Below are 12,306 nucleotides of genomic sequence, written 5' to 3' on the forward strand. Positions count from 1 at the left end.
TCTGAAAATTAACATATTTTTTCCCTTACTGGTGTTCTCCGCAGAGAAGTAAACATCTGAATGGAAACGATTTTTTTCTTCCTCCCCTGGAAGTGGGACTTTACAGGCAAGGTCATTGCTCGAGTATTCCTCTCCCTACATGATTCTGTCGGCCTGGTGAGCACTTTGGTACTTCTTGAGTTCTTCGCACGACAGCACTATCTTGGTATGCTTGGTAAGCCTGATGCTTGATGTACTTTCTTGCTACTATAAATAAAGCATGCTTGATTGTTCAAGCCTTTATTTTGCAGAGACATACTGTGATCTAAAGTGTTCTCCTCCCCGCCTTAAGAAGAAATTGCTGTGCATCAGCCTCATGCCGCTAAACACGGTAAAGGGATAATTAACGGGACACCCTAGTACTCCTCCAGCAGGTTCGAGGCGTTGCCAGCATCATTTTTAAGTGTCGTTTAACGCGGTCTTGGAGGACTTATGTTGCAGGGCCTTGCCTGGCTCGGGGCCCTCCCCACCTCCCGGTGACCAACACCCCGGGCCCGGGCCCACGCAGCCTCGCCGCCTCCCGCGGCGGGACCCGCGCCTCCTCCGGGAAGGGGCCACGGGCCCGCCGCCGGGGCCGCCTCAGCCGCTGACGTCCCGGGCCCGCCCGCAGCCCTCACGAGCTCCCCGGGGCCGGGCGGGGCGGCGCCTCCCCGCGGGCGGGCGGCCCGGGTGCCGCGCTCCCCCCGCGCCGGGCGCCGCCGCCGCCGCCTCGAGCTCGGGCCCGGCCCGGGCGCTGCCCCGGCTCCTCACGGCCAAGGCCGATCCACCGCGGCGGCGCGGCCGGAACTTCTTCCCCTCCCGCCTTCTCGCGAGAAGCCGCCGTCACGCACGGCGCCAACCACCCCCCTCCGCGCGGCCGCAGCCTCCCCGCTCACGTATCCTTCCGCTCTCCCCCTCCCCCTTCTGGAGAGTTCTGTACGCGCGGCGCAGGGCAAATAGTCCCCGCCGCCTCCTCCCCGCTCTCGCCCTTCCCCCACTCCGCGCCGCGCCCGCGCTCGGCCCCGCCACCGCGGCCCCTCGCGCGCCGCCAGCCTCGCGCTAGCCGGCAGGGACGGGGCGCGGAGGGGGCAGGGAGGCCGCGGCGGAGTGATACGCGGCGGGGGGGAGGCCGGCTCGGAGGCGGCAGCGCATAAAGGGCCCGCGGAGGGATGCGGTAGGAGCTGCGGCAGCGAGCGAGAGTCCAGCGGCCGCCGCCGGGGGAGCAGCGCGTGAGGCCCGCCCGCCTGGAGGCCCCCACCCCCCCCCCTCACCTCTGCCGCCGCCTTCTGGGCCCCCCCTTCCCCTCCCTTCCCCCCCCTTTTTTTCTCCTTCCCCTCCCCCTCCCCCCTTCGCGCTGTCGCCACCTCCGCACTCCTCCTCCTCCCCTCCCCCTCGGAAAATAGTCCCCGCGGGCTGCCCCCTCCCCGCCCGCGCGCCCCTCCTCGCCGCCTCGCGCACACAATGGCGCTGAAGAGAATCCACAAGGTAAGGGCAGGGCCGCGCGCCGCCCCGGCCCCCGCCCGCCCCCCGCGCCGCGCCGCTCCGCGCCGCGCTCGGCGCCCGCCGCCGCGCCGCGCCCGCCGCCGCGCTCCGAGCGGGCGCCGGCCCGGCCTAGCGCTCGCCTTACATAACCCGGCCTGCCCCGGCGGGCCCGGCCTCCCCGCCGGCCCCGCTGCCCCCCCCGCCCCGTGGGCACGGCCAGGCCGCTGGGCCGGCGCGGCCTGCGCGGCTCGGGAGGATGGGCCCGCTCGGCCGGGCCGCGCCTGGCCCCTCAGCCCGGCGGGGGCAGCCGGGGGCTGGGCCTTGCCCGCTCGCGGAGGCGGCGAGCTCCCCTGGGACGCAGCCCGCGCCTCCGGCTCTCGTCTCCGGCCTCATGCCCGAAGCCCTGCGTGGGGCCCGGGGCCCGGGACCGTCCCAGGAGCACGAAGGGAGAGCTGGGCCCTGCCTGGGCAGGCCAGTGTCTGCTCGGGGTCAGTTACTGTTTGGAGTTCTTGAAGAGTGTTTAACCTCTCCTTTTTCCTTTCTTTTTTCTTTCCTTTTTTTTTTAACACTGAAGTAAACATTTCTGTGGATTTTTTTTTTTCCTGTTAGTGGGCTTGCATGTTGGTTTTCTTGGTATTAGCATGATTGTCGTTTGACTAAAGACTGAGGAAAGGGAACATTATGCCTTTCCCAGAAATGAAGAAGGGTGGTAGGAGCCCAGATTAAAAAGGTGAAACCAGAGGAACTTGGTGGGAAGTCTGAAGCAGACCAGGTTCCTTGTTGCTCCTTTGACTCTGATTGCTGTACTGCTAGCAGGCCCGATTGTGTTGGCGCTGCTGTGACTGCCAAAGATGCAGAATGCGTTTGGAGCCTGGAATAAAGTGGCACTTTTTTTTTTTTTTTCTTCAGAGTAGAATATCTCTTAAATTCTTACCACGATTCCAAAAATCACCGCTCTCTTCAGACAAGCGCTCTGAAGGAGTCAGTTCTTGACGCTGGGGCTAATCTTTTTCTAGGAGCTGATGGCTTCAGGAAGAAAACTGGAGGTGCGGATTTTGTTTCATTTTAGTAACTAATGAGGATGGTGGACTCCTGTTCTGGGTGTCTCCCCCGGCCTTCCTCGGAAGCGACGTGCCTGCCGAGGCCGTGCCCCGGGCGGCTGGCGGAGCCGCGCCGCCGCGAGCTGCGTCGCCGCCAGGGGGCCCGGCTGCGCGGCGGGGCCGGGGGCCGCGCTGGAGGCCCCCTGCGCGCCGCCCGCCGCAGCTGCGGAGGGGTATGGGGGGGGGGAGGGGGTTTCCCCTGGGACACGGCATCCTGCAGCTTCAGTCTTGCAACTGCTGCATGTGATGAAATGTTGTTTAACACGCATGCATTCTCAAATTGCCCCGTTTCTGGAACTGCGTATGTTTAGCACTTAGTAACATCAAGATACCATGTGCTGAGCTGATTGTTTTGTTGAGTGCTGTTTGCCAGTTTTTAGGAGAGGATATGTGGAGTAGTGCAACGCTTCTTTCACTGAAAGTTTTGACACAGCTTGCCTCTAAGCTTTATGTTGAAGTTATTCATCGCTCCTTGAGGAAAAAGGAGTTCTTAGGTGCTGGGTAGTGAAATGCGAAGCACAGTAAGTTGTCACATTCAACTAGTCAAAATAGTGTGATGTATTCTAGAACAGCATTGACTCAGATTATTAGTTTGATGAAGCTATCTAGTATGCTCATAGGGAAATGTATGTGAGACATCCTTTCCTCTGGAGAAGATGTGCTATAGTCCATATGCCAGCTTTCTAGAAAAATATTGCTTCTGAATCTCTTCTCTGATCTTGAAACTATAGCTTGCTTGATCATCATAGTATCTTTTAGACACAAAAAAGCCGTTTCTCCCAGAGAGGACTATTCAAGCACACTTTTACTGCCTTGGTGAATCAGGCATGGAATTGGTATCCTCTCCCTGAAAGCTGTAGCTGTCAGCTTGGAATCTGCCTGCAAGGTTCAGATCTAGAAGCCAGTCCTCCCATAGGATTTCTGATCTGAATTATCTATGTGGGTCTCATATTTGTTGAGAAATAAATGTGAACCTGATGCCAAATATTCAAGATCTCTTGCTGTTTTTTTTCCCTCTGTGCATAATATAAGATTTGGACAATATATTAATGTCCTTGCTATGCCGGTAGGTTATTTTTAAGTTATTGTGAAACTTAATGCATGGTATTGATTAAATTAAAGCTAAGGCTAAGAAGAAAGCTGAAGAGAGCTTGAAGGCTTACCTATGGTCATGAAATAGGTAGAGCATAAAAGGGAAGGATTTAGAGTATAATGGTTAGTATATTTAATTTCCTAATAAAAGTGTACAGTAAGGGGTTATGCTTTTTTTACTTGGTTATCAAAAAGTACAGATAAGGGAGAAGTGGATTCATCCATAGGTTTGGCAGAAAATCCACACAAATTTCAGATATTGTTGAGTTAGACTTGCTATTAAGCAAGTTACATTCTAGTTTAGTATCAGTTCAGTCTGCAAAGTTCTGTCACTTGTTTTAGTGACACTTTTTGCAATGTGAAGACTGTTCTGAATTATTGCAGCAATACATTTGTGCACTTAGGGGCAATGGTCTTTCAAAATACCTCTATGGGAGTGGGTCCTATGCCTGCCATTAGAATATACCCGGGGCACTACGGTGAATGGTAGAACAGAATAAATGTGACTGCTGGGAAGGGGTGGGGGGAAAAGGATGAGAAAACAAATAATACAGGGATTTTGTGGGGAGGGCATAACTTTTGTCTGGTACCTTATGAAGTGTAGCAGGCAAAGCTAAATGAGACTTCTTTGGAGTTTAGTGTTCATTTAGCTTCAGGATTAAACATTCTCACAGAGCACTTATGTTTCAAGTCTGCATTTCTCAACAGAAGAGAAATTGAATGTATTTAGTCTTTGTTAACACTGGTTACTCATGGATTAATTGTTCATGCTCCTTTTCAAAGCAAAGGAATCCTGAAGGATAATGGGGACTGTTAGGTAACATGAGTCTCTAAAGACTTGAAGAGTAGTGTGATATTGTAGAACTCAATATACACCATTGCTTTAGCGACGCTCAAAGTAGGAAGCATTTTAGTAGACTGAGTGGTTATTGAGGGGAGTAGTGATGATAGGGCTGTAGCCAAAATCTCCAACAGAAACCAAGTATGTGAAAGGAAATATAACCACTTCTTCTATCACTACTTTTAAAGTTATCTATGAGTCAAGCTACAGATGGAAAAGGAGTACTCTAACTTGAGTTACTGTGGTTGTATTTCACTCCTACTTGGGTAATCACTAGTCATGTACACTCCAGCTATTTTAAATCCTGTGGAGAGTGTTTATGTCATCTTTTTTTTTTTTCCTGATCTTTAGGGAAAGCAGCAGCAGTATTTCATGTGTAGTGACCATCCTTGTTGGAATAAGCAGCAGAACAGCAAGTTTCCCACCTTTGCTCTTTGCACCTTGTGGCAAGAACAGAAGCCTGCAGAATGTGGATTAAGTAGAAATAATCCCAATAGACTTGAGTACAAGAAAGGCAATGGAAACAAAAGCTGCTACTTAGGCATTTTCAGAAGGTATTATCAGTCTCAATATATTTAGTGTTCAGTTCTCAGTTTTGCCCCGGCTTTATAAATACTTGGCAGTTCAAGTTTTGTTCTCTACCATGGACTGTGAGGTTTTCTCCGCAGTTCTTGTATGCTTTGATAGTATAGTCGTGAGAACTTGAGAAATAACTAAAGCAGAAAATCTGAGGAGTAATAAGCCTTTGATGCAGTGCAAATGATGCTATCTAAAATGGCCTCTTGCATGTTGAACTCCTCTGGGTGGCAAAAGGGGCAGAACAGAATAAAGTTGTTTGCCGTCTGCCGAGCAGTATTGTTACTGGCACGTGAGCTAGTACAAGAACCTCTGTGGTCAGCCCTAGTCCTGGGCATGTCGCTGGAGGCACAGTTGTCTCCAGAGTTCTCCAGAGACCCAAGCTGGTGTAACGTGTCTGCACTAAGAAGCAGCAGCTGTTCTTTAAGCACATGTTCCTAAAGGTCTCAAACACTGAGGCTTGTTGTTGGACTGCTGCTTGTATTATTCACTACACAGTCTTTCAGGCAGTAGTTTTCTTAATTCTTGCCTAGGTGCTTACTGGCCCACTGGTCTAAAAAATTTGAGACTCTTGCACTTGTCAGAAGTGTTTAGCTTTGGACAAGTTGGGTTGCATGTAACAATAACAACCAATTGCAGAGTAGCTATGAAGTGCAGGGATAATTAATGTTACTGTTATCTCCATGTTGTATTTGTTTTGAATATATCCAGAGATGGGATAAGATTTATAGTGGAGGGCTGTAATGAATGGTTTCTATTTAAGATTCAAGCCAAAACACTTTGGATTCAGCTACATCCCTGTCTGCATTGTTTATTTTTAGGAAATATATTACCTATAACTGATTAAGTAGGACACCATTTGGAATTGCTTTGAATGGGAGAGCAAATAAAAGGTTAGTTCACTGTCTCTTATGGATTACCCTGTACGAACTGCTTGAGATCCCCTACCACAAGGGGAATGGCAAAACAGAAGCTGTGCTTGAGTCTTGCTGAGGTAAAAGATTTTCTTATGGTAGAGGAATGGTGGCTTACTACCTGCTTTTGGACCTCTGCAAATAAGCAGTACTGCTCCACAGAACCAAAGTCTAATCTGTAGTGATGCCTGGGCTCAACAAGGCTCACTTGTAGTCCAGAGCTGCTTGACCCCATAAAATGCTTAAGTGTCACTTCTGTCAAAATGAAGACTACTAGCAGATGGCTTACATCAGGATTATTATCAGTTATTCAAATGATATTGAAGTATAAACTGTATGGTATGCATGCTGCCTGTGTTGAGCAAACTCTTACTTCTGCAATTTGCTCTGCTCTAAAGCAGCTACTAGAAACAACCTAGTCCTTCCGTTGTAGCTTTTTACTGCGTTCATGGAACGGCTAGTGCAGCCCATCTGAGTTAAATACCTTGTTTGTAGCCAATACCCAGTATACTGGTGAAGCTTCTGTTAGTTATCTAGGCTCTGCTGATACTCGTATTCCCTACCAGGAGGGAGTTGTACATTGCTGTGGGTATTGCTGTCTTTCAGGTTTAGAGATGAAAGGTGACCAGTATATCAGAACTTGTTCATAACGGATACCTTGCATCAAATACAGGGGAATAAGCAGCTTGACTTTTTCTTAAGTTACTCGGTTAACTGATTGCCTTCTAGCAGTTCTTCTGAGACTTGTGAGAAGTCAAGAAAGTCAGTGGACCTGAGCCATTTCAAGTATTGAAAAAGCAGATTCAGTCAAAAAGGATTAAAATCCTTCTGAAGATTAAAATGCTTCTGTTAATAGGAGGAAGTAGCCTTAGAATGGCAGGTATTCTGGAATCACGCAAGCCTCGTAGACCAGAAGAGCGCTTCTGAATACTGTCTGGAATCAGTCATCTGACCTTGGTGTACACATGTGAGCACTACTTTGCAGAAAGGTACTGCTTGATAAGCTGTTAGTACATCTATAAAGTGATGTAAAATGCATTGTAATAACAGGCTATTGCACCTTATCCTACGTAGTGTCTTCTGTAACAGATAAATGTAGAACCCACTGACCTAAAAAATATTCAGCAGACTTTTATGACGTTTAACTTCTGTGTCAGACCTCCTCAGGTGGCTGGCAGCTGCTTCTCTGAGCTGTGATCTGGCTGCTCATGTTGAGGTAAGGAAGAGTTGCTATTGGTTTGACTTTCGCCCTGATTCTGTGTTGCTCAGAGCTGCTCTGACAGCAGCTGCCAAGTAATGGTTAAGTGGCTCGAAGTTCTATTTTAGTTAGATGAATTACAATTTTGCAACACAATCTTAGGCTGCTTGTCAAGGAAGGCTTCAGGGACTTCAGGCAAAGGAACTTGCTAAAGTCGCATTAAAAGCTTGTTTTGCTGTCAAGTTGCTACTGCAAGTGAAAATTAGGCTTATCAGGCTAATCTGAGTCTCTGAATAATTTTTAGCATACAAACTCTAATTTCCTGAAACTGGAGTAAGGAGGAAAGACAGGATGCCATAGAGTCCTTAAAAAAAAAAAAAAAAAAAAAAAAAAAGACTTTAGATACTCCTAACTGCTCAGAAGCATATCTAATATATTTAGGGAATTTTACCAAAGTTTAAAATTGCTGGAACTGACTGCCACAGGACAGCGGTGTTAACTACCAACATCATGAAGCCAACCTAGTGAGTAGTAATCTTCCATGTTGGCTTTTCTTGCTGAAGGCTGTATCAGGATTAACTTAAAATCCTTAAAAACTAGTCTGATCTTCCAGCCAGAGCAACTTTTTCAAGAGGGTGTCTTGTTCTCTAGAGGAGTAACTTTGAACCTCTGTAACAGAGATTTTTGAAGCTTACAATTAAAGTGAATTATACTTTGAAAAATGTACAGGATTAAACTTTAAAATAAAACTCAGCACTTATGTTTGACAGTGCTTTAAAAACTTCTTGTGCAGTTTGAACTCCTTGATCAAGATATGGCAGTTTTAATTGCATTGTATTAGCTAGTAGGAAATGGAGTAATGGGAGAAGGGTAGCAATTGACCTTGATCTGAATGAGATTTGTGGCACTGGCTTTTCAATGTACCCTGAGTCCTCACTGTCAGCTGATGATATTCATGACTTTGGTAGCACAGCTGGTGAGCCTGTGGCTTAACTATATTCCCTCTTCTTTAGAATACTTTTCTTGAACTTCTGAGTAGGCATATACTTTTTGTTGGGAACTCAGAAACACAAATCCACTTTTGGGAGCTTAAATGTCAGTTTCTTGAGAGTTCTGTGGCTTTAAATTAGGATAACTAGTTCATGGGTGTAGTGATAGTGCTTGATATTTGGGCAAGATTTCTTGAACTTTGCTGCCCTTTGCAGTGTGCTCCAACATACTCATTTTTTCTGGGGAACCAATTAATGCTTTCAACTTTTAAAGATGGGTCAAGTTAATATCCTCAGCAGTGGGCCCAACTCCAAGGGTAGTGTGCTGCAGGGGAGAAGGCAGGAACTTGAAGCTGGGTAGTTCAGTTTTGCTACTGAAGTGAGGTAGCCTTCTAGGAGCTGAAAAATGAAAACTGAAGTTTAAGAGTGAAGAATTCGGCAGCCTTTAGATTAAGTTCTTAAAGTAAAACCTCTATGTGCCTAAGGTTCAGAAACAGTCTTCAGTGGTAAGCAGCTACAGCTTTCTTCAGCTTTTAGTTTAAAATCAACATTGTCAAGATCAGAGTTTATCACTGACCAAGAAGCCATCCCTGACTGCTAGGAAATATTAGCAGGCCTTGCAGCTTAGGATCTGATATGTGTGGTAACGGCTGGCTTATAGATGATACCAAAATGTAATTGAATCCTGCATGTATTATGAATTCAAGTTTTATTTGAACTCTTGAGTCATTCATTTTGGATTATAAGCTGCTTTTCAGTCTACCTCAGTAACATCTGGAAACAAACACCTCACTAGATCTGCTGTTAGGAGTACTTTAGAAACTGCACCAAAGTTTTCAAAAGGCAAGATAACATCTTAGGTGGATGCAAAAACTTGGCATGCTATACTGCAGCAGTGTACACTCTTCTGCATTTGTACTGGATGAATGCAGCTGTATATAATTATCATTCTTTTAAACTTGGCTCTGCAAGTCTGAGAAGTGACTTGTGGAAGTCTTGCTAGCATGTAGGCAGCTTAAAGAGAATAGCATGTTAAAAATTTGTCATTTGTGCCTTGTCAGCAAATCCCATAATATGTTAGTCTCTGGTGTTCAGGGGCAACTGGCTGTCTACTGTGGATGATGACTGTACTCTAAAGAAGGTATATTGTGGAAGTTAAATTTTCTCATTGTCATCTGAGCTGTTCAGCTAAACTCTGCAACACTTAAAGAATAGAGACCTGGATTGAGACTTGTTGCTAAGCTTTTCCAAATGCAAGGAGCCTATGCATTGCTCCTCATGCAGGCCTTTTAGTTTGTGATGCTTTAATCTGGTGTGAACTCTTGGAGCAGAACCTGACATACAGCCTTAGGTGAGAGCTGCAACACTGACACAAGTGGTATGAGTATTCATTTTAAGTCATCTTTCTGGTGAGATACTATACAAAGCTTCAAAAAACTGCAGGTATTTCTTCTAACTGGAACTGAGGATTGAAGAGAAATAATAATTTTGAGAAACAGGGTGACTCCACCTTGTCATGAGACTTTCTTTTTTTTTCCAGTGATGCCACATGTAGTGTGCTACTTCATCCATGCATGAGAGCTGTGCTGCAGTACTGCTTTTGAGCTGCAGGATGTAGGGTGAACATAAGGGTAGCTTTGGTGTTCTGAATTCCGTTAGATAATAAAACATGTTCAAGCTGTAGGCAGAGTATGTAATTATTTTTCCCTGTATAGAAGAGAAGATGAATGGTAGGTTGTGGTCTCGCATGAAAAATATGGCTTCTTGTTGTACTCCCCTTAATAAAGCTTTATTTCTGCATGCTGTGTGTATATAAAAGTGGAGTAAAGAGTTACAAGTGGCAAGGAGGAGAGGCTTAGGGTTTTTTTTTATGGATGCATCTGACCATAGTTTTGAGTACTGTAGCATCAGTGTTTTCTTCTCCACAAGATTTGAGTCCAATAGTGTTTGAAAATGAATTTTATGCAGTTACTGAGGGTTGCTAGGAAAAATTAGGGTAGTCCGTATTTGTAAACTTTCATGCCTGTCCTTCTGAATTTGTGCATGTGGAGAGTCACTTCATTCTTTCCAGCCATGACTCAACTGACCACAAAGAATGTATGTGGCCTTCAGGTGACCATAAAGGTGTCAGTGAAGTTGTGCGTGACTGACTGCATGCTCCTTTGCTGCCTTGATGGCAAGGAGTGTCTCTTGGCTTACTGATGGTGAAATGGAGCACAGTGCAGGTTGCTGCTCTGAGGGACACTGTCTTTTGCAGACTATTACTGTCTGAAAAATTGTTACTACGTGTGTGTGTCTGGGGTGTTGGCTGAACAGTAATTTCCATTAATCTTAATGATGCTCACCATAGTTCTCTGGACTTAGAATGGAGAGAGATGTACAGTGGGTGGGATGAAGTGCACTGGTGGGGAATGAGAGCACTGTTACTGACTTCTATGGTAGCAGAGTTTCCCAGTCAAGAAGGGAATCCTTGTGTGAGTGAAACTGGCTGCTCTGAGTTGACTTGCATAATTGACACCTCTGAAGGGTTTTTCTTCCCTTACTTCCTACAGACGTGCTTGGTGATGCTCTCTACCTTCAGGTGTAGATGTAGCTGTTCAGCAGATGCTGCATTCTCAATATCTTCCCCAGTCCAAGTACATGTTGAACCATAAGATGGATAAGCAGGGCTTGCTTGCATCAGCTCTGTAACAGGCTCAGTGGGAACACCAGAAAGCCTTCAGTTGTCCATGGTGTCAAGTAAGGAGGTTTTCAACTGGGCTCTTTAAAAGTTGGGAGCCTCATTGAGAGGAAAACTAAACTTATGTACTATACAGGAGCATGGCTATGTGAAGCTCTGCATCTCCACTGTAAGACTCTTGGGGAACTGCATACTGGGGGGGGGGGAATCTCAAAATTCACTTGTCTGGTGTCAGGCAACATCAAACAGGTAAACCTGAAGTAGGGCTTCACTTCCTGTTGTGGTATCTGGCAACTTGTACTGAGGTAGGGGGTTTGGTCAGCAGTGGCCTCCCTTGTTCATGGGAAACAGAAGCTGGAACTTCTAGAGGTCTTCTATTCAAGAACTTAAATGCTGCCTGTAAATAACAAGAGGCAGTTAAGCTGCAAGCTTTTTCACTTCCTGCAGTCACTTTGTCTTGATCATTGTCCTTCAGTGTTTTGTCTTTCACAAGCTTCAGATAAACCCTCTTTCTCGGACTCCACTGTGGATAAGTGAAGTGAGGTAGCCTGTTGCAGTAACCCTTGCGGGCTGCAATGTATTGAGTACGCAACAGCTCAGGGGACAGCATGGGAATGTTTCCTGGATGCTAGATTTAGTTCTCATAATAGTTGTCTGGTGTTTATATCTAGCTTCCTAGACTGAGCCAGCATGAGCAAAAGCTAACCTGTTTGGGCCCATCATTTTTACCTCTTTAACAAAGTCATGCAAAGCAGGTCAATGGCTGAGCCAGAATTAGCACAGATAAGCTTGATTTCAGAGCTTTACTTCTATTTCCACTTCCCATTAAATCTTTAATTCCTGGGGAAGAGTAGCAAGAATACCAGCTCATACCTGGTAGTGTATTTAGGAGGAGCAATTTGCTAACATGAATTACCAGTGGCAGTGTCAACTTTTCTTCATTAAAATATGACTGTCGGTGCTTTTTTTTCTTCTGACTCGGATGAAAATTTACTTTAAACTGAAATATGGTATAGCTCAGAAGCATTCTGAATTGCTCAATACATCGGGCTAGAGAAATTTTGAGGTCCTTAATAGGGTTTCTTCAGAATAAGATTTTGAGGCAGGTACTTTTAAAAAAAAAAGTTAGTTTTACTTAAATTGTGAGAACTTCCATTCACAGACTAGCAGTTCTGTAGCTGCATAAGACCTTGCATTTTGTTCAGTTCACCACTTCTGTTCACCGATGTGTGGATTTGGTGATAAAGGCAACCAGGCTGTTAAGTTCTATATACTGCAAAAAGACACCTGCATCCTTGAAATGGACTAGTTCACTATAGCAGGAGCACTTGGGAGCTGTCATAATACAAGGGTTAAAAAGAAGTCTAATACAGAGTGTGTCTGGACTGAAGCCATCTTATCTTTCTGTGGCCTACA

At 46.2% G+C, this 12,306-nt stretch overlaps 1 protein-coding gene across 2 annotated transcripts in view; it reads left to right on the forward strand.

Annotated features, from left to right (window-relative positions):
• Positions 1 to 1,357: 1,357 nt before the first annotated feature.
• The window catches only part of UBE2D2 (ubiquitin conjugating enzyme E2 D2), a 36,022-nt gene continuing 25,073 nt past the window's right edge, over positions 1,358 to 12,306 (forward strand). The window contains exon 1 of one of the 2 annotated variants that reach the window (XM_067305166.1): positions 1,358 to 1,503. In XM_067305166.1, coding sequence (XP_067161267.1) covers positions 1,480 to 1,503 — 24 coding nt within the window. In that variant the 5' untranslated portion in view covers positions 1,358 to 1,479. Of the gene's footprint in view, positions 1,504 to 1,868; positions 1,989 to 12,306 lie in introns of those variants that run through there. The other variant, XM_067305167.1, reaches the window with a different exon arrangement.

The sequence above is a fragment of the Apteryx mantelli genome, chromosome 14, assembly GCF_036417845.1.
Source record: "Apteryx mantelli isolate bAptMan1 chromosome 14, bAptMan1.hap1, whole genome shotgun sequence".
NCBI lineage: Eukaryota > Metazoa > Chordata > Aves > Apterygiformes > Apterygidae > Apteryx > Apteryx mantelli.